The sequence below is a fragment of the Ovis canadensis genome, chromosome 11 (assembly GCF_042477335.2).
Source record: "Ovis canadensis isolate MfBH-ARS-UI-01 breed Bighorn chromosome 11, ARS-UI_OviCan_v2, whole genome shotgun sequence".
Classification (NCBI taxonomy): Eukaryota; Metazoa; Chordata; class Mammalia; order Artiodactyla; family Bovidae; genus Ovis; species Ovis canadensis.
In genome coordinates, this window is record NC_091255.1 from 30,679,058 (window position 1) to 30,701,194 (window position 22,137).

General features: G+C 45.7%; 1 protein-coding gene and 2 long non-coding RNA genes across 5 annotated transcripts; 1 reads left to right on the plus strand and 2 right to left on the minus strand.

Annotated features, from left to right (window-relative positions):
• Positions 1–256: 256 nt before the first annotated feature.
• On the minus strand, positions 257–9,719 carry TLCD3A (TLC domain containing 3A). Of its 3 annotated transcripts, XM_069603106.1 has the most exons (5): positions 9,011–9,719; positions 8,464–8,547; positions 4,434–4,638; positions 2,871–2,966; positions 257–1,946 (listed from the first exon to the last, which is right to left on the minus strand). In XM_069603106.1, exons 1-5 carry the CDS (start codon positions 9,130–9,132, stop codon positions 1,677–1,679), a joined length of 777 nt encoding a protein of 258 aa, XP_069459207.1. In that variant the 5' UTR covers positions 9,133–9,719; the 3' UTR covers positions 257–1,676. The 3 variants fall into 3 exon arrangements, with proteins under 3 accessions (XP_069459207.1, XP_069459208.1, XP_069459209.1); XM_069603107.1 differs by lacking the exon at positions 4,434–4,638 and having other exon boundaries at positions 9,011–9,510; XM_069603108.1 differs by lacking the exons at positions 257–1,946; positions 2,871–2,966; positions 4,434–4,638 and adding an exon at positions 5,832–7,750 and having other exon boundaries at positions 9,011–9,510.
• Positions 9,277–15,142, plus strand: LOC138447354 (uncharacterized). Its single transcript, XR_011259800.1, has 3 exons — positions 9,277–9,684; positions 14,601–14,804; positions 14,885–15,142. It is a non-coding gene; the product is annotated as an uncharacterized lncRNA (long non-coding RNA).
• A 3,973-nt stretch (positions 15,143–19,115) lies between these two features.
• Positions 19,116–20,808, minus strand: LOC138447357 (uncharacterized). Its single transcript, XR_011259804.1, has 2 exons — positions 20,722–20,808; positions 19,116–19,724 (listed from the first exon to the last, which is right to left on the minus strand). It is a non-coding gene; the product is annotated as an uncharacterized lncRNA (long non-coding RNA).
• Between the last annotated feature and the right edge of the window lie 1,329 nt (positions 20,809–22,137).

A 22,137-nucleotide genomic window follows, 5' to 3' on the forward strand; every position in this document is an offset into this window, starting at 1 on the left:
ATCGGGTTTCCACCCTCCTGACTCCTAGTAGGGATTCACCTAGGAAGAGAAGAAAGGGCCTAAAGTTATGTGACCACTGGGCGTGAAGTCTAGAACTGTTGGCACCATGAATTACAGAAACACTTTAGAGTGAGGTATGAGTGAGGCCCTCCTAGAGGGTGAAAGCGTTCACACATCCCCTTTTCCCACAACAGCCCACCTCTGCCAGTTACATGAATAAGAACACAGACCAGAAACACAGACACATAGTCACTGGAAGTTGGCATGAATGTATTTCACAAATGAGAATTAAGTTGGAAAATATTAGTGCAATTTAATCACCACAGGGGTGATTAATAAAGATATACTGACAGTAAACAAAACAGTAAAAAATTACAGCTTGTTTTTTAAACGGCACCCATTAAAGACTGAAATAGTCAAAATTTGAGACACTGTCACACATTCAGTACTTTAAAAAGTTCACAGACAACAATGAATTAAAAGGCACTTTTTAAAAAAATCTAGTTTTTCACTGCCACTTGGGAAGAAATTCCATGGTAGCAGTTTCTAAAATCCTTTCTTATTGTTAAGGAGTAATTAGTGTTGGCACCAGAGGATGCTATTTGCAAATGGTAGGTAGCAGTCAGTCCACAAAACATATCTGGGCCAGGGCTGTCTTGCACTCCTGCTTTCCAGCCTTCTGTGGCTAAATGGTGGTAACTCAGAGAGGAACAGGCTTTGGACCACAAGCTCTGGCTTATCAGGAGGCCGTCTAGATGAGACATCTCACGGTTTGGAATACTGAAGTCCATCCTACTCCATAGGAAAAGGAGTGTCAAAGAGTGGGGTCACCCAGTGAATAGCTCAGCAGCTGTCATTTTGTGTTACCCCTGTAGTTTTTAACAAGAGCATCCTATATGTGTGGATATGGGGGAAGCTGGGCTTGAGGGTACTTAAAAAGAGAACAGTATCTTACCTGTTGACAACAAGCTCATAAGTTTGACATTGGTCTTTCCAAGTCAGCCGGCGGAGGTGCTGACCCACGGGCCTGCCTACCTACTCAGGTGCTTCAGGCTCCCATCCCTGCCTCCTACTGCACCCCGCCAGCGAGACTTCTGATTGGAAGTCAGTAGACAGGATTTTATGTTGGCACATGGATGAGAGAATGAGGCAAAGGACCAACAGGTTATTTAGTAAACAAAAAAAACTACCTACCCACAGTGATTTTCCCAGGCCAGCATTACAAAAAATTATGTAAAGAACCAAGTCATCACTTGCTTCTGCTGGCCCAGCGTATAGATACTGCCCTGAGTGGTTGGAAAGGTGGGGAGCCACCAATATTAGGACCAGGCAGGTGCCCGGCTGCTTAGCACCTTGGTACCCCTTTCTCCACACCCCCTGTTTCTACCTCCCAGAGCCCTGGAGGTAAGACCCAAGAAAGGATCCTTGGGCTTTGCATTAAAACCACCTCACTGCCAGTGGAGCTCTGACAGGATCCAACAGTTGTTGCTAAGGGAAAGAGTGCTTTTGCAAAAGGGGCAGGTTAGAAGAGGGAGGTGATAGTGAATATCCTTTAGAAAAACTCAAATCCATCTGCTGAACAATACCCAAAAGGCTGAGGCCACCCAAGACACAATTTGCAATTTGGTCTAGGGAATACCGAGTAGGCGGCCTCACTGCCTGACTCATGGGAGCCATCAACTGTCCTTTTTGGCTGGAGGAACATCAAAGAGCCGGGCTGCCTTTTTGCACAGCAGAGAGAACCAGTAGATCTGTGGCGCGATGAGGAAGGCATTGGCCACATTGCAGTGGAAAGGAATGTGGAAGGGCACTCGGAGCAGGCTCAGTCCCTGCTGCCGGCCGTAGGACCAGTACATGAAAGGGAAGAGGAGGATCCGACACAAGAAGAAAGTGGTCAGCGTGAGGATTCCATTCACCTTGTACAGCAGCGTGTGCTGCTGCTTTAGCTGCGAAAGAAAAGAAGAGGGAGGGAGAAAGCAAGGTCACCTTCGGGTTGTGACTAGCCTGAGTCCCACAGGGTTCACGTCAAGCGTCTCCTTTTCCGACACTTGTAGAAAACATGACTAAGCACTGCTGTACTGATGGATGCATACAGTCCCATATTTTTTCCAGCAGTGATATGAAAGCCACCCAGCTGACAGGAGCCCAGAAACAGCAGATTCGAAAATCTGTGGACTTCCCTGGTGGTCCAGGGGTTAAGAATCCGCCGGCCAGTGCAGGGGACACTGACTCAATCCCTGGTCTGGGGAGATTGCACATGCCTCGGGGCAACTAAGCCCGAGTGCCACAACTACCGTACTGAGTTCTCACACCACAACAAGAGACGCGACAATGAGAAGCCCCCACACAAGGATGAGTAGCCCCCAACCACTGCAACTAGAGGAAAAAAACTCGAGAGCACCAGGGAAGACCCAGTGCAACCAAATATAATTTTAAAAACATTTATGACCAGGAAAAATTATATATAAAGTGAAAGTCACTCAGTCATGTCTGACTGTACAATTCCATGGACTGTAGCCCACCAGGCTCCTCTGTCTGTGAAATTCTCCAGGCAAGAATGCTGGAGTGAGTAGCCATTTTCTTCTCCAGAGGATCTTCCCCACCCAGGGATTAAACCTGGATCTCCTGGACTGCAGGAAGATTCTTTACTGTCTGAGCCACCATAAAGAACTGGATCAAATGTGAAATCAAACGTACAATCTCCCCCCACTGGCTTCGAAGACCAACTGACATTTAAGTCTGTTCAAGGGTCTCCTACCCCACTATTCGTAGCACTAAAGGGATTTCTCCAACCACCCCTACCCCTAATCTCCAAGGAAAAGCAGAGTCGGTTCCCTTGGCACTATTTCTGCCACCCCACCCATACATGCCTGGATCAGAATTCTGCCCAGCGATACAAATGGAGTGCTCAGTTCTGCTGTGAAGATGCAGCCGACAAAGAAGTCTCCAAGCTCTCCCCTAAGCTTCTGCAGAGGGAAAGAGGAAAGGGGAAATAAGTAATGGAGGTTGAGGAACCACCGGATGGAAGGTTCTTAACTGGGGCTCTTGAAAAGGGTAACCCTGAGCAACCATGTGGGGCGGGGGTGGGGGTGAGGGGAAGTACTCAATGGGCCAGGGCAGACCAGCTCACACTGGGGGGCCTCCATAGTGCCCAGAATCCCCAAGGTCCAGAGGCAACTGCATCACACACCAGGCTTGCTCTGAATTTCAGTGTCAGCCAAAAGAGACTGCAGCCCACTTTCGGGTGTTCACTTAGTCCTGCCAAGGACACCGAAGCCAGATCAGTTCCATAAAATGCGTGCCAGGCCCCATGCTTAATGTTAGGGTCCCAATACAGTCAAGAGAGGCTTGTCAACATCTCGCCCTCTTGCTTCTCCTCTTATCCTTTCAGGAAAGCAGCACAGTGTACCCCCGAGGGGAGGAATGGAAACTCTCAGAGCCCCACTTTCTTCATCTACCATAGAGGGCTAACAGTCTAATTATCACGTCTGATTGCTTGCGTGTGTGCTAAGTTGCTTTAGTCGTGTCTGACTGCTTGCAACCCCATGGACTGTAGCCCACCAGGCTCCTCTGCCCATGGGATTCTCCAGGCAAGAATACTGGAGTGAGTTGCCATTTCCTCCTCCAGGGGATCTTCCTGACCCAGGGATTAAACGCTTGTCTCCTGTAGCTCCTGCGTTGCAGGCGGATACTTTACCACTGAGCAACCAGGGAACTCATGTCTAATTATTTCTAATAATTTCTAATGACTATTAGAAAGCTGTGAGTTTTTAAACCAAATACCTGTCACCCGGTAGGTCCTCGGGAATGACTCGTTACTCACTCTGCATTCCCATTTCTCTTCCTTGTTGGGTGAGTTTTTTAATGGGGGGAAAAAAGCAGATCGGGGAAGAAATTAAGAGGCTGTTTTGAGAGTCTCTGCTTTTGTGACATCAAAATAATGTATACAGCCCTCTCTGGGCACTATTAGGGCAAATAACCAGTTGATGGAGCAACTCTCATTTCTTTAAACAGTCTTTATGTTGTATTGTATATCGGTTTTTATCTTTAAAAAAAAAAATTATTATTTTACCATGCCAGGTCTTAGTTGCGGCATGTGGGATCTAGTTCCCTGACCAGGGATCAAACCCAGGCTCCCTGCACTGGGAGTTTAGAGTTTTAGCCACTGGATCACCAGGGAAGTCCTTGGTTTTTATCTTCAATGAACTAATGGCAGAACCTTTGACACATGCTGGAGAAGCCCTGAGGGCTAGGGGATCACCAGTAAGGAGGACCAGAAGTTTCAGATGTAATTCCTCCCTACACTGCAGCAGCAGCTGGCAGGAGGGTGGCGGGTGAGGCAACGAAGGGGAGGAAAAGGGGGAATCTGATGGTCGGGGTGCCCGGTTCAACAAGAGAAACGAGCGACTTGGTGGCTGTTGGGAGGCCATTACCTGGGCAATGGGCACAAGGACAAGCAGAATGAACACATGGTGTGTGATCATGAGGCGGTTTTTGCTTAGGAAGTTTCGAAAAATGGTGAGGGAATGTCTGCTGCTCTGGTCCCCGGCTCGATACCACTCACAGAGGTACATGGCGTAGGTGTCATAGATCATGTAGGGAATCAAAAACCAGACATACTCTCGGGCAAGCCAGTGCCTGAAAGAAAGCATATACACGGTCCAGGGAGTAATCACGGGTACCAACTACGAAGGCTCACAGCCAGCCTCCACTTAAACACATTTGCTTTGGCTTTGTACTTCATCAGCTGTCTTGACCCCAGATACTTTACAGTGAAGATGCTGTAACTGACAGGGCAGGTGAACAACTTTTTTAAATTTACAGGGCAAACTTCTAAGTACCAAAGGCTTAGAAAGCAAGGATCCCCTCAGCACCCTGTGTTTCGGTGATTGCCATCACTATTTGCCTACTCATTTGTAATGGGTTTTCTGGTACTGCAATAGAGGCTGACCTTGAGGTAGATACCTCTACTAATGATTCAATCGCCCCACCAAGAAACTGGTTTGGAAGGTGGCCCACATCCCAAATCCAATATTTCCAGTTTAACTCCACTCATTACTCAGCAGTTGAGTTTCTCTTACATCTGTTTGCAACCCCACTCTAGGGAGTTTCTGGGAAGTAGCCCTGGCCATTTTCTTTATAACTGCACAACTGAACTCAGTGTCACCCATTAAGAAAAATGTGTCTGGAAACGAGCCCAGATCTCAAGGACTACCTTACATCGGACAGATACCCAAAGAGAACCCAGGACAAAAGACAAGTGTTCCCATTTACTTGTCCAAAGGTGTTGAATCAATATTTGCTAAGTCAAAATGATAGTTTTATCACTGTCCCAGAGCAGATTTGAAGGGAAGTCTCTACATAATTTTGGAAATTTTGGTCCCAAAAGAGCCATTCTACAGAAAATATATGTGAAAAAGAAATTAAAATGGTGTACTATCTGGAGGAGGATTAGCTTCTCCAAATCAGCCAAGTTTAACAGCGTGCCCACGTGTTAGGTAGATGAAACATTTCACTATTATGTGGCTCAAACTACCCAAACATCAGAATCGCCTGCAGTGCTTGTTCAGGACTTGATACCCCAGAGACTACACATGGTGTGCCAAGGGCCTCACATCTGTGTCTTTCCCTTTGTCCCAGGTGACTTAACCAAAGGAGCCCATCCACTGAACAGGCAACACTGGGAATATATAGAGTGCCATTCACATTCCGGTTCCTGAATCATTCCACACTTACCACAGCAAAACTAAATAATGAGTAAGCTGTAAAACAGGCACACAAGTAATGGCAAATTTAATATTCATGCAGGTAAATTAACAGCCAAGTTCCACTGAGGTTAAAAAAAGATGCAATATTTATTCTACTGCCCATCTGTGGTCTCCACCACTTTCTTGAAGCAATCCCAATTGAAACAACTATGAACAGCTACTAGACGCTGAGCTGAAATGTAACTGACCTCTCCCCTTGAGTGGATCCCAGGGTTTTAAAATTTTGCACACAGTACCAATTCAGTAAGATGAGAAAGTGTGGCTGTCAGAATTCCCCAAAGATTTACTAGCAAGCAATCTGGATTATAAACTTAGCTACCACTAGCCTGGACCTTAACTACTTCTTTTATTAAATGAAGATAATAATCCTTGTCTTACTTCCCTGATAAAGTCATCATGAAGATTAGAAAATCAAAAGTATGAGAGTCTTTTTATTTATTTATTTATTGGCCATACCGCCATGGCTTGTGGGATCTTAGTTCTCCAACCAGGGATTGAACGTGGGCCCTTGGCAGTGAATGTGTGGAGTCCTAACCACTGGACCTCCAGGAAATTTCTGATGAGAGTCCTTTTATTTTTTAAATTACATTTATTTATTTTTGGCTGTGGTGGGTCCTTATGCTGTGCAGGCTTTTCTCCAGCTGCGGTGAGCAGGGGCTGCTCTTTGCAATGGCTCTCTTGTTTCGGAGCACGGGCTCTAGGGCTAGAGGACTTCAGCAGTTGCAACACATGGGCTCAGTAGTTGCAGCTCCTGGGCTCCAGAGCACAGGCTCTACAGTTGTGGTGCAGGGGTTCAGCTGCTCCACAGCATGTGGGATCTTCCCAGATCAGGGATTGAACCTGTGTCTCCTGCATTGGCAGGCAGATTCTTTACCACTGAGCCACTGGTGAGCCCTGAGAGTCCTTTTAAATGTAAAAAGTACTGTCCAAATCTAAGTACTTAGGGAATTCCCTGGTGGTCCTACGCTGTCACTGCTGGCAGATCACTGTCCAGGGAACTAAGATCTAGCAAGCCTCACAGTATGGCCAAAACAAACAAACAAAAGTAAGTGCTTAAATAGAGAAATTGCCTAGAGCTGTGATTCTCAGCCCTATTAAGGATCTGGATCTCTTTTAAGATGATGATGAAAGCCCTGGCCCCACACCACATTCTGCATATAATTTGAGACGATTCAGACACCTCCTCCTACCTTCAGACATTCTATATGAAGGCCTAAAGTTCAAGGGCATATGATAGAAAAATATCTGGATGAACAGACTATGAACCCCGAAGGCTTTTCCCCTGCCCCTAGATGATCTAGCTGCCTTTAGAGCATCCTTGTACATCCATGTAAGGTGAAGGTGGTGTCTGTCTCCATTCTGCAAGCAGAGAATGAATCTAAGGCATAAAGTTACACAAAAGAAGGACCCTGAAAGCCAAACTCAGATGCCCAAGCCCCTGAGACACAGGGCTAAAGAAGTGAAAGTTAATCGTGTGCAGACCTCCTTTCTAAAATGTATAGCAGCTTTCTGCAGCTTCCCCAGGAGTGCTGTGGGGCTGCATCTGCCTTTATCTCAGCAAAAGAGGCGCATGTCAAGTTTGACCTGATAGACTAGAGTGAGGGAGCTTGCTGCACCATCAGAACATGCTCAATTAAAATACATATTGAACCCAGCCAAGCAAAAGCTGTTAGCCTTAGATGTATGCAGTCAGTCACTTGACCTGTCTTCTCTCAGCATCTACAGTGTGTTGCCAATAGCTGGTCTTGTCTAAAAAGAGGCAAAAAAAGACAAGTACAAACATCATGATGGCAGGACAAATCCCAAGTAAGATCCAGGCATGGAATTTGCAGGCCACAGTGAGTTAGACGCCCCACTCAGGCTCCCCTGCTATTCCAGTCCCAACAGGTAAAAAGCAGGCCATTAAGCGAGTCACCATGAGAAAGGGATCAGGACAGGCTATTAACTTTCCCCGCACATTTGACAGTCGCTCTTCAATTTATCTGTGAGGAAGAAAGAGTGATTCTGAGAAGACAAATAAAAAGGATGGCTTTAAAAGTGGGGGGTGAGATGGTGGGAACCACCATTGCACAGGTCTAAATACTATACAAAGTAGAGGCCAGGTCTTTATATGTTTTACCAGATGCACATTTGCTGCCCAGCCCTGGCCTGAGCTCTAACACACACAGGAGTCAGTTTTCCAAAAGATCCAGAAAACTCTTCATCACCTTAATCTTTCAGAGGAAAGAGGAAAGCGGCATTTGTTAAGGAAAGGGATGAGGGGTTTTGTTCCTTTCCTTAGGAGGGCTCTGCTAACCACACTGGACATACCCTGGCTCTGGAGTCCAGAGCAGAACCCCAGGGAGGTCATTTAAAAGCATCAAAAGCCTTACTTTCACTTGTAAGTAATTTTCACATGTATCAATCGCATAAAGAACTTGGGTCGATAGACCACACTGTCCTCTAATACACCTTAAATCAGACTCAAGTCTCTAAATGGCATTCTCCAGCATTTATTTCTAAGCTGGCGATGCTGAAGAAGGTGAGGAGAGGAGGGAACTAATTATGGTGCCCAAGTTTCACCCATTAATCAGCTGTCTGCTGGCTTATGCTGATAAAAAACCAGTGCCTGTGAGCCACTCAACTGTGGAAACCTCGAAAGAGCTCGGCGCTGTGATTTGTGTAGCTTTCAACCGGCATCCGCATCGGATGTTACCTGTCGGTGATCACGTCGCTGCAGGAGCGGATGACGATGATCCCAGACCCGGTGGCCAACACAGCCTGCACTGAAGAAACCAGCCTAACGTGCGGCAGAAAAGAGAAACGGGGTGGGGTGGGGTGGTGGAGAGCGCCCTCAATCCAGTCCCACGGACAGCATGAAGCCAGAACCCTGCAACCTGACTTTCCCCAGGCTGCCGGGGCAGCGAGGGCCGCCACCCCGCTCCCGACCCCTAAAGCCACTGGTAGACGTCGGAGGTCGGGAGATGTTCCTCCTGGTCCTCATCAGCGCGGGCAGCCGACCCCCGCTTCTCGCCACCCCCACCCCTCCCCGGCAACCGCCTCCAGCCACCTCCGTCTTTCTCCCTCCCTCCGGGGCAGGACGCACAGGGTCCTCGGAGCGCTCCGGCCGGCCCCGCGGAGGGGCGAGGACCCGGGAGGCAGCCCCCTCTCTTCCTGTCGCCCCCCTTTTCCGCCCTGGGCTCGGCGCGGGGCGGGCGCGGCCGGGGCGGGTAGCCGGGCGACGGCGCGGGCTCGCCCCGTACCTGGTGCTGATCATCACGCAGTCGTGGTGGGTCCAGGCGGGCCGCGCGCGCCGCAGCCCCCAGGTGCAGACCCCGAAGAGCCCCGGGAAGAAGAGCGAGCCCCAGGCCAGCGGCAGCAGCATGGGTGCTCGGGCTCGGCCGCCTCGCTCGGCGCCCTCGGCGTGGCTCGGTCGGCTCCGCGTGCGCGGCTCGGGGACTGGCGCGGCCCGCCCGCCCCTACTTCTACCCTCCGCCCTCCGCCCTCCGCTCCCGTCCCGGCCCGCCGCGACTCTGGCCGCCGCCGGGCGATGGCCCGGAGCTCGCGGCGCCACTCCCCGCGTGACCAGGCCGCGGACCGCGATAGGCGCGGGCCGGCCGGGCGGGGCGGGGTCTCGCCGCCGCCGCCCCTGAGCCGGAGGCTGCCCCGGATTCCCCGGCCGGCGAGTGGGCGGCGGCGGGAGCTACTGCCCGCCGGGCCCTGAGCGCGCCGATGCTGCGTCCCCGACCCGCGGCGCGCCAGTGGCCGCCGCCCGGCCGAGGCCGTGGGGGCAGCGCCGAGGCTCTCGCGGCTTCTGTTCCGTCACTGAGGACGCCTCCCCCTCCCGCGGGGACCCGCGCGGCCAGCCAACCGCCTCGCACCTGCCCTCCCCAGCCCCGGGCCAGGCGGCGGGTGGGGGAGGCCCCGAGAGAGCCAGGTAGGGAAAGGCGCCGGGCCGGGTCCCCTAGAGCCGCGGGGCGGGGGCGAGCCGCGGGGCAGGGGCGTGGCCCGGCGCGAACCCGGCGGTGGGCGTCTCAGGCGGAGGGAGGCGAGGGCGGGTGGGCTGGTGGCGTCCGCCTGCGCGGCTCGTCTATGAAGCACTCTAGCGTCCAAGTGGGATTCTTAAGGAAATGGTGTCTCTGCCGGCCAAAGATGGCTTTTCTAGGTCCTGCCAACTGCTCAACTTTCTCCAGGGGAGCGTCGCTCCGAGAAACATGAAATCCTGAATCGAGAAACATGAAATCCTGAATCCAGCAGTTCCTCTCTCAAACTACACAGGGCGGTGGGGTCTCATGGCCGCAGACTTGCTGTGGTATTGCGGTACTGTCTCTTTGGGGCAAGATACCATCCCGTCCTGGTGACTGTTGTTGTTATTGTTGTTATTGATACCGTCATCCTTATTTCAGAGTTCTTGGGTCAGATGCTCTGGAATTGAGTGGAGTGAATCAAGCTGTTTTCACTCAGCACCAAACACAGAGGCCAATACATTAACTTGAGTACTACCGGCTTCTCTTCTCTTGGGATTTGCCAGAGTTTTACTTTGGGCTGTATCTTCCAGCTTACAAAGGGGAGCAAGACAATTCATTTACGAAGATGATGGCATCCGGTCCCATCACTTCATGGGAAATAGACGGGGAAACAGTGTCAGACTTTATTTTTTGGGCTTCAGAATCACCACAAATGGTGACTGCAGCCATGAAATTAAAAGACGCTTACTCCTTGGAAGGAAAGTTATGACCAACTTAGATAGCATATTCAAAAGCAGGGACATTATTTTGCCGACTAAGGTCCATCTAGTCAAGGCTATGGTTTTTCCTGTGGTCATGTATGGATGTGAGAGTTGGACTGTGAAGAAGGCTGAGCGCCGAAGAATTGATGCTTTTGAACTGTGGTGTTGGAGAAGACTCTTGAGAGTCCCTTGGACTGCAAGGAGATCCAACCAGTCCATTCTGAAGGAGATCAACCCTGGGATTTCTTCGGAGGGAATGATGCTGAAGCTGAAACTCCAGTACTTTGGCCACCTCATGCGAAGAGTTGACTCATTGGAAAAGACTCTGATGCTGGGAGGGATTGGGGGCAGTAGGAGAAAGGGACGACCGAGGATGAGATGGCTGGATGGCATCACGGACTCAATGGACATGAGTCTGAGTGAACTCCGGGAGATGGTGATGAACAGGGAGGCCTGGCGTGCTGCGATTCATGGGGTTGCAGAGAGTCGGACACGACTGAGCGACTGAACTGAACTGAACTACAGCAGTCGAAACATACTATAGAGATCTCTTCAAATCAGCACCATGCAAAATGCTGACCAAACCCTCTCAGAGGACTCTGGAAGAGATGGGCTCAGTCGCCCTGGGCCATTATGCTCATTTGTGAAATTGAAGAGGCTGTATTACAAACCCTCCTAGGTTCTTCCTGCCCCCAAATCTTTAAGATTCTATGACTTTTATAAGCTAACAGATGATTTCTGTTAGATGCCAATTAAACTTTCTCTAACATCGAAGTTGCTGGTGTAGAAGCAGATATAAACACAGCTTTCAACATCTTCCTATATGTAGTTAAACTGAGAGATTTAGCCAACAGTAAGGAGAAGGCAATGGCACCCCACTCCAGTACTCTTGCCTGGAAAATCCAATGGATGGAGGAGGCTGGTAAGCTACAGTCCCTGGGGTCGCAAAGAGTGGGACACGACTGAGCGACTTCACTTTCACTTTTCACTTTCATGCATTGGAGAAGGAAATGGCAACCCACTCCAGTGTTCTTGCCTGGAGAATCCCAGGGACGGGGGAGCCTGGTGGGCTGCCATCTATGGGGTTGCACAGAGTCGAACACGACTGAAGTGACTTAGCAGCAGCAGCAAGGAAGCAGAAGGGGGCTTCCCTGATGGCTCAGCAGTAAAGAGCCTGCCTGCAGTGCAAGAGACCAGGGTTTGATCCCTGGGTCAGGAAGATCCCCAGGAGGCCAACATGGCAACCCACTCTAGTACTCCTGCCTAGAGAATCCCAGGGACAGAGGAACCTGGCAGGCTGCAGTCCATAGGGTTGCACAGAGTTGAACACGACTGAAGCGATAAGCAGCAGCAGCAGCAAGAAAGCAGAAAACCCAAAGAAAAGTCTGATATTTCTTCTACTGAGGGCAACATCTCTGACTCCCCATTTCACTGCCAACACAATTGGTAGAAATGTGAAAGATACTTCCATTTGGTAGCAAGGTATCTGGCAAATAAAAGGCTATCTGTATATTCATATTTGCAGCTGTCTGTAAACCTTCCATTCTCTCCAGAACAGCAAATCCTTCACTGCAGTTTCCTCTCCCTGCCCATTTATCCCAGTCACCTCCAGCTCTCCCAGAGAGGGACAAGTGGTCATAAGTCCTTGCTACCATCTCTCCTTAAAGGTAACAGCAACGATGAAATACTTCTAAGTGATGGGAATCAACAAGTCATTTGTACGGCTCTTAAGGAGTCTATGAAGGGAAAACAACAGATGTTTCATGCAGAGAAAATAACCAGTAAAATCAACTTCAGAAACCATGCTTGTGAAGTCACTAAAATGTTTAGGTTGAATCACCAGAAGGGCAACAAGCATAAACATGAGCCTTGGCTTTTCAAGTGATCCAAAAACCCCTGTGGGCAAACGATAAAGTTGAGTAAAAAGTATCCGAAAAATTTTTTTTCAACATAAACTTCCACTTTGCCTTCAAAAGTCTTGAGCTAAATGGTTCTTCCTGCAAGAAGGAATCTGTCTTCCAGGCAGGTTTCTAAGTTCATTTTCTGAACTGCCTTTGCATTTGTGTAGTAAGCATGTTGGTTTTTATTTATACACTCTTTCTTCAAAATAGGACCATGTCGGGAATTTCCTGTCTGTCCAGTGGTTAGGACTCTGTGCTTGTTTGGGGAACTACGATCCCGCAAGCTGCGTGATATGACAAAAAAAAAAACCACAACAAAAAAACAGGATCTTTTTGTTTTGTTCCCTAAATTACACCTGGCACATTGCAAATGCTCGAGAAATGTGTGATACTTTTAAAAGCTAATGCTTATTAAGTACTCATAATATGCCAGGTACTGGATCCAACATTTTGCATGCATTATCTCATTGGTTCGTCATGAAAAGTCTATAACCCTCACTCAGCATGAGTGAGTGTGTGTGTGTCTGTCTGAAAAACGAGACCCAAAGCAACTAAAATATCGCTAAGGTCAGACTGCTGGTAGCAGTGCTGGGATTTAAATTCAGTGTTTTCTGCCTTCAAGGTCAATGTACTTAATGACTATTCTGCCATCAAACTTGATAAGCAAGGAGAGAGTAGGTAATTCTTTTTCACAGTGTGGTTTTGGATTAGTAACAATTGTTCCTAATTGTTTACCCACAAATAGAAATGTACGGGATGGAGTTTAAGGGCTCTGATGCCATTATTAATACCATTTTATATTTATATATAACTATAATTTTTCAAAGCATTTTACATGTATTATCTGACTTGGTTCTCAAAATAACCAACCCAGTGAGGTAGATAAGCATATTATTTTCATTTTATAGATAAGGAAACTTAGGTACAAATGGTAAATAGAATTGCCACTCTGTGAAATGGCAAGACTCAAATTAGGAACAGGACTCCTGATTCATGTTCCAGTGTGATTTCAACTACTTCATGCTATAGGGTTGGGAATAAATTTAAGGAGGTTTTAATTATACTTCCTTTGTGGGTTTCAGGAGTGAGGCTTGGGTTACTGGATGTTAAGACTTATTTACCAAATCAGAATCACACCGCTTGAATGGGAATCAATAAAGCTTCCAGTTTTGGAGGGCTGTGGTGGATTTCTCAGTGGTTTCTTCTGCCACTGATCCTGCTTCTTGGTCCCCATCTCTCCCAGTACTTTAGATCCCAAGCTGGATACTGTCAGGAAGTAAGATACATGACTCTCCCCATATCTGCTCCCTGGCTTCTCCAGCCTTAAACTGAAAATTCCATATTTACTTGTAAAATACTTAGAGAATACTCAAGTGAATAGATTGCTGGGAGAAATATCAATAACCTCAGATATGCAGATCACACCACCCTTATGGCAGAAGCCAAAGAAAAACTAAAGAGTCTCTTGATGAAGGTGAAAGAGGAAAGTGAAAAAGCTGGCTTAAAACTCAACATTCAGAAAACTAAGATCATGGCATTTGGTCCCATCACTTCATGGCAAATAGATGGGGAAACAATGGAAAAAGACTGAGATTCACACATGAAACATCTTCACATTGAGCTCCTGAGCCAAAAGAGAACTTAGAGGTCTCCATCCACTCATCTACTTTAAAAATCATAACAAAGAAAATGAAAGTCTTTTGAAATAAAAAGTGTTTTATTGAGAACCACACTTCCTTTCCGCATTAGGGACAGGTGAAGCAGAGACAGAACAGGAAGGAGGATAAAAGGAGAGAAGAAGTGATGGGAAGAGACATGGTAAGAAAGACACAGCACAGGAAGCTCCATCGGAGGAGACTGAGATAGAAACAGTTACTGGGAATAAAAAAGGCCAAGCTCCAGCCTTCCACACAGGAAAACAGACAAAGAGATACAGATCCAGAGACTGGAATTCACAAGAGGCGAACAAGAGGAAAAGGGCTGTAACACGCAGAGAGAAATGAAATGAGGTGGACAAAGAGAAAGAAAGTGACTGCCATTAATGGAACATCTCTCCCTTTAGGCTACCACCAGCAAAAGTGGCCACTTGGTCTTAGGACTCAGAGTGTGACCAGGAGGCAGTTAGTCACCTTCCTCTTTTTTCCCTCCTGTACTGTTTGCTCTCAGTAAGAACACCTGGTCAATGTGGCCTTTCACGGATCCCTGTTTGTATTTCTCCTGCAGACTGAATGCTCCTGATGGGCAGGAGGGGCCCGTCTATCCACTAGGCAGCCAGGACACCCAGCACCAGGGTTAGGATTAGAGATACCTGAGTGCCGCTTCTGGTTCTGCTGCTCCGAAGCTGTGTGACTTGGAGAAAACTACCTACTCTCCCCTGCAAATGGGCGTGCCTCTCTACCTGTCTTGCAGAGCAGCTGTGAGAATTAGGTAAGGTCTTTTCACAAATACATGTGAACTATATGCAACTCAGCAATCAGGAATTGTTCTTTCTCTTGGTATCCCCACAGCACAGTAACTTGCTGTTAAGCTTCTCAGTAAACATCTATTACGTCGAAGATGCCTGGCCTGAGCCAGCTTCCAGACTGCAGCTTCCTCAGTTTCATCCTGGACTGTTTGCAAAAGCAAACTGTGAGTCTGAGAAGCACAGTCACACTCAAGCACATGGCTTCTGCAAACAGAGGACACAGCTACACCCCACAGGGAAGTCTTTGCTTCTGTACACACTGATAATGATCCCTGTCAATAAAAAACATAATTTACACAAAGAACTGATTATATAGTGCTTGCCTTTGTGTATTGCCTTATATTTTCAAAGTCTTTTCACATATGCATTTCCTTTGCTTATAAATGCAAAAATGTGCTTGTTTGCAGATGGCCACACCTAGCTAAAGGTAGTCAACTTAAAAAAATATTCCAGAATGTTGATCCATTAAGGAAATTACCTCTGAAATGAGTTAGAACCAGCAAATCACTGTGAACATATTCAGCTGCCATCTTAAAACAACAGATCAACAATTTTCAGTGTCTTCATGTCTCATCAGTAATTCCATAAAAGGTTGATTTTGCTTACTCTATTTAACTAAACTCAGATAATTTCTTTGTCTTTTTTAGTTTTTTGATCATAAAATACTTTAAAAACTAAACCATGCCTAATATGGAAAATAATAATCATAAATAATGCTATCACTGAGCTATTACTCTGATTATTAACAATTTTGTAGAATTCCTCCCAGTCTTCTTTATATGCTTTTGTTATATATCTGAGGTCATGCTTTAATTATGAATATTAATATTTCACTTATCATAAGCATTTTCAATGTTGAATTTCACAAACCTGATTTTTAACATCAGAAATGATTTTATATTTGAATTATTATAGATTATCTTTCAAAGTGGCTTTTCACTGGTTTTTAAAGAAATTCTTAACTGAAGGTGAGAGCAGGTTTGTTCGAAGATACACCTTGGCACACAAACTTAGGGCCTTCATCTTTTCTGGTAACTTTATCTTTAAAAATATTCCCATCCTTACTTGCATTCTCAGTTTCTGTTTTTAAAGTGGCATCATAATATCAACAGAAACCCAAGCTCCTATTTAAGTATCTAGTCTTTTTCTCTTTATAGGCTGAGCTCTATTAACTTATGTAGTAAACTACAATTATGTAGGTGCTTGGTACTTAAGCAATGAACGAAGAATGAATGAATTAATTCCTATTAAGCTAAGTGTGTGGGGTCTTTGGCCACGCACAGCCAATTTCAACCCCAAGAGTTAATTACAGCTCAGTAAGATTGCAGGTGAAAATCTGAAATGGCTGGAAACTAAGAACAGTGCAGACAACTAAAATTCAAAAAGACGCACACACCCCTATGGTCACAGCAGCACTAGTCACCATAGCCAAGACATGGAAGCAACCTAAATGCCCGTCAGCTGATGAATGGATCGAGAAGATGAGCTACATATATACAATAGAGCATTACTCAGCCATAAAAAGGAATGAAATAGGCCATTCGCAGCAACACAGATGGACAGAGGGATTGTCCTACTCAGTGACGTCAGAAAGAGGGGATTGGCGTCCTCAGTGACGTCAGAAAGAGAAAGACAAACGCCATGTGAAATCACTTACATGTGGAACCTAAACTGTGACGCGAGTGAAATCTACAAAACAGCAACCGACACAGACATGGAGAACAGACTTGTGGCTGCCAAGGGGGCGGGGGTGGGGGAGGGAAGGAGTGGGAGTTCGGGTTAGCAGATGCAAATCATGGTGCACGGAATGGGTAAACAGCAAGGCCCTACTGTATTGAACAGGGAACTATATTCAATAGCCTGGATAGATCACAATGGAGAAGAATATAAGAAGGAAGGAAAGATATATGTATAACTGAATCACTTTGCTGTATAACAGAGATTAACACACTCTAAATCGACTGTGCTTCAATTTAAAAAAAAAGAACAATGCAACGAAAACTGATTAGTTACAGAGACTTAGAAGTCTAATTTGGGGAGGAATCTTCATTATATATAGCAAAAAGAACCTCAGCCCCAAGCATCCCAGCACATGCTTATGTGGCAGCTGAGTGTCACCAGTTGTCTGTGGCTGACCTCATGAACTATGAATGGTCAGTCTAAAGACTGCATGAACTGTTCTGATGAGAGCCAGGCTGATAATACGTTTGCCCTGCAGGCAGAGCAAATTCCCACATTGCCAGGTAACCTGATGGAGCTGCCTAGTGGAGGTCTGAGAAGGATTTGGAAGGTTTTCCATATTGTTAGTGTGGGAGGGCAGGGAGCACTTGCCAGCCAAGACTCTGTCACTTTCCTTCTTTTATGTGTTATAAATCCGTTGTTTCCTTATTGCAGTATCTGTGCCCTGAGTGGTTTGTTCAGCATGTTTTCTCCTGTTTGGATTGTTAATACCATGTCCACTCTGTCTGCTGCTGTTTAATTAACATCTTCTCTGGGCAGAACAGTAGCTCACATATAAACCTTCAAAAAAGATTTTAACACTGGAAAGGAAGAGAAATAACTATTGCTATTTTTAAACAATTTGGTAATTTATCAAGAAAAACTAAGAAAATCAACTGAAATATAGAGTAAAGCAGTTGAAGTAAGGTGGCTGGATACAAGATCAACACACAGAAATAAGTGGCATTTCTATAAGTCAACAAATAACAATTAGAAATGGTAATAGAAAAAGAGGACTATTCACAATAGTTTTCTAAGTTTATAAAATGACTAGTTTTAGGCCTATCAAGAAATATGTGAGACCTATATGAAGAAAGTCACAGATTTTTACTGAAAGACATAAAAGCCTAAATAAATGGAGAATATGGCTGAAAAACTAAATATTGTAAACATATGAACTTTCCCCAAATTGATCTCTAAATTCAGTACAGTTCTAATTGAAATTCCAACATGTTTTGAATGGACTCCATAAACTCTTTCTAAAGCTTACGTGAATGAGAGAACATGTTCAAGAATAACCAAGAAATATGTGAATAAAGAACACCCCTGTGGAGTGGAGGAGGAATTTACAATATATCGAAACATCCTAGACCTTATTATCACTGAAACAGTATAGGAGAAAGAGGTCAATGAAACAGAAGTCCTGAACCAGACCCACTACATTTAACCTGTGCAAGTGTATCCCACGTGTATGCAAAGAAAGGACTATGTAAGAAAACCACAGAAACTACTGGCCTGCCTTGGGAAAAAGTAAAATTAGTTGAATAGTGTCACCCCTGGATTCACAATCACCTTAAAATGTGACATCATTTGAAAATGGGGGTTTTTGCAGATTTAATAACCATGGTGAGGATTGAGGTGAGACTGTACTGGGTCATGAGGGCCCTAAATCCAATGAGCATATCCTTACAAGAGACAGGAAAGGACACAGGGAAGAAGGCCAAGTGAAGATGCAGTGAGGGATTGGAAGGATGAGTCCATGAGCCAAGGGAAGCCAAGGACTGCTGGCAGCCACCAGAAGCCAGGGCAGAGGCATGAAAGGGAGGGTTTCTCCTTCAGAGCCTCCAAAAAGGAATCAGTCCTGCAGACACCTTGATCTCAGACTCCTGGCCTCCAGAAATGTGCAAAAATAAATTTCTGTTGTCATAATGCACCCAGCCTGTGCTAATTTGCTATGGCAACCCTGGGAAACGAATACAATGCCCTGCCACACACCAAACACAAATTCCAGAGATATTAAAGGTTACACATGAAAAGCAACACTACAGATGTATTAGAAGAAAAATTTGAAAAATATTTTTATAATTCACTGGCTAAAGAATGTTTTCCCAAAGGTCTAAGTCCCAGATGATACATAGAAAATGACTGATAGATTTGTGTGCATTTTTAGAAAGCAAAAAAACTGTACATCAAAAGTCACTCTTAACAAGTAAAAAGACAACGTAAACTGAAGAACATGTTTGTGGCTCACAGTAGAGAGGGCTTCCCTTGTGGCTCAGCTAGTAAAGATCCACCTGCAATGCAGGAGACCTGGGTTCAGTCCCTAGGTTGGGAAGATCCCCTGGAGAAGGGAAAGGCTACCCACTGCAGTATTCTGGCCTGGAAAATTCCATGGACTGTTTAGTGGGATCACAAAGAGTTGAACATGACTGAGTAACTTTCACATAGTAGAGTTAATATTCAGAGTAGTCAAAGAAAACCTACAAATTATGAAGAAACACAAATGACCCCAAAGAATCAAAGAATATAAAGTGGAAATAACAGAAGAGATGGAGAAACAGTGGAAACAGTGGCAGACTTTATTTTTTGGGCTCCAAAATCACTGCAGATGTTGACTGCAGCCATGAAATACAAAGACGCTTACTCCTTGGAAGAAAAGTTATGACCAACCTAGACAGCATATTAAAAAGCAGAGACATTACTTTGCCAACAAAGGTCCATCTAGTCAAGGCTATGGTGTTTCCAGTGGTCATGTATGGATGTGAGAGTTGAACTATAAAGGAAGCTGAGCGCCAAAGAATTGATGCTTTTGAACTGTGGTGTTGGAGAAGACTCGAGAGTCCCTTGGACTGTAAGGAGATCCAGCCAGTCCATCCTAAAGGAAATCAGTCCTAAATATTCATTAGAAGGACTGATGTTGAAGCTGAAACTCCAATACTTTGACCACCTGATGCGAAGAGCTGACTCATTGGAAAAGACCCTGATGCTGGGAAAGATTGAAGGTGAGAGGAGAAGGGGATGACAGAGGATGAGATGATTGGATGGCATCACTGACTCAATGGACATGAGTTTGAGTAAACTCCGGGAGTTGGTGATGGACAGGGAAGCCTGGCGTGCTGCAGTCCATGGGGTTGCAAAGAGTCGGACACGACTGAGCGACTGAACTGAAAAGAAGAAATACAAAAGGTCAACAGAAGTTTTATAAGTAAATATTTACAAGACATAATATCCAGTGTTCATAAAGATATGTGGATTATAGGCACTTTTTTTCAGTGCTGATAGAAGTATAAATACATATTGCAAGGATACAGTGTTGTTTGTAATAGCACACACAAAAAAATTTGTTAGTCGCTTAGTCATGCCCGACTCTTTGCAACCCCATGGACTGCAGCCCCCCCAGGCTCCATCTGTCCATGAGATTTTCCAGGCAAGGATACTGGAGTGGGTTGCCATTTCCTTCTCCAGAGTATCTTCCCAACCCAGGGATCAAACCCGGTCTTCTGCACTGCAGATTCTTTACCAACTGAGCCACAAGGGAAGATTTAGGAATGATCTAAATATACAGAGGAGCCTGGCAGGCTACAGTCCATGGGGTTGCAAAGAGTTGGACATGACTTGGTGACTAGACCACCAAATATCCAGTAGAGGAGCACAGATCTTTCTCAGCTTCTGGTGGTGGTAGGTCCTGATAAACTCATCGTGGTTGAAAATATCATGAGTTGAAAATCACCTTAATTAAAAATGTTCAGGGGACTTCCCTGGTGTTTCAAGTGGTTAAGAATCCACTTTGCAATGCAAGGAATGAGGGTCTGGGAACTAAGATTCCACATGCTGTGGAGCAACTCAGCTCCTGCACTGCAATTACTGAGCCCTTGAGCCACAATTAGACTGGCGCCACAGCGAAAGATCGAAGATCCCACATGCTTCAACCCAATGCAGCCAAATAAATAAATAAATAATAAAAACTTTAAAACACACACACAAAAGACTAGAAAGGGAAACAAGTTTGTTTTTTAAGTGCTCAGAACACATTAGCTGACACTTGGACAAAATTATCTAATGTGAAGCTTATTTGATAATAAAATGTCAAATATCTAATGCAGTTTATTGAAAAGTGGACTGAAAGTGGAAAAACAGAATGGTTGTGAGTATACTGTTTACCTCCTGACTGCCTGGCTGATGGGGAGCTGCAGCTCACTGCCTCTGCCCAGCATTGCAAGAGGATGTATCACCCAGAACACCACCAGCCTGGGGAAAGATCAGGATTTGAAGTAGCGTTTCTGCTGGGTGCATATTGCTTTCACACTGTCCTAAAATTGAAAAATCATAAATTGAACCATCATAAGTCACTTAGGATACCGTCTGACATAAAATATTCTTTGGTATGTTAAAGCGTCTGCCTCCAGTTCGGGAGACCTGGGTTCAATCCCTGGGTTGGGAAGATCCCCTGGAGAAGGAAATGGCAACCCACTCCAGTATTCTTGCCTGGAGAATCCCATAGACAGAGGAGCCTGGTGGGCTACAGTCCATGGGGTCTCAAAGAGTCAAAAACTAAGCAACTGAGCATGCACGAACATGCATAAAATGCTATGTAAATTACTGCACTGCATTAGTCCCTAATACCACTCACTTTAGTGTAGTGGATTAGATATGCCCATAAAATGCTATTTAAGTACTGTGGGCTAACTGATTGCACCACTGGAGGGCTTCCCCATCAAATGCTGAACTCCAGACCCAAGAGGTAAATGTCCTTAGATTGGGGCACTGAGGGCAAGGAAAAAGAGAAACCGATGACAAGCAAAGTGAAGATTTTCACAGGCATTTGAAAATATGTGACTGACACTAAGGAGAGAAACCCAAGTGTGGACAGAAGAGATTTGGAGACTAGAGATGGCTGTTGAGAGTGACCTCTCAAAGCAATGTATCTCCATAGGGGACTGGGTTGGAGGAAGCTATCCGAGTCTTGACAGTATTACATTTTGAACATAAAACGTTTGACTCGCTTTCTGATGTAGATCTAAAAATGCTTAGCCGGGCCAAATATTTTTTGGCTAGTGGAAAATGGATAAAAACTACGTATCGGTGGTTATAAATTGGAGGGATAAGGATCACACCTTTTATTGGAACACTGTGTGTGGCAGGGTTGTTCACAAGAGGGTTATGTTTAGGGGACTTCCCTGGTGGTCCAGTGGCTAAGATTCTGTGCTCCCAGTGCAAGGGGCCTGGGTTCGGTCCCTGGTGAGGGAACTAGATCCACATGCCACAACATAGATCGAAGATCCCATGTGCCTCAGCTAAGACCCAGTGCAGCCAAATCAATAAATATCTTTTTAAAAGATTGTTATGTTTAGCAGAAAGAAGATGGGGTTTAAAAAAGAGCTTAAGAAGTATTCCATAGGATCACTTTCCCCTTAGAACTGCCTGCAAAATGTTGTACAAATGTATCTTTTTCTGGGGAAAGGATTTATGGTATGGAGGTCTTCACTTCCTCCAGGGGATCCAGATTCAAAAAAAGATTAAGAACTAGTGGTGGTGGACCAGGAGAAGAGGAGCTGCTAAAGACACAGCTCGGGGAAG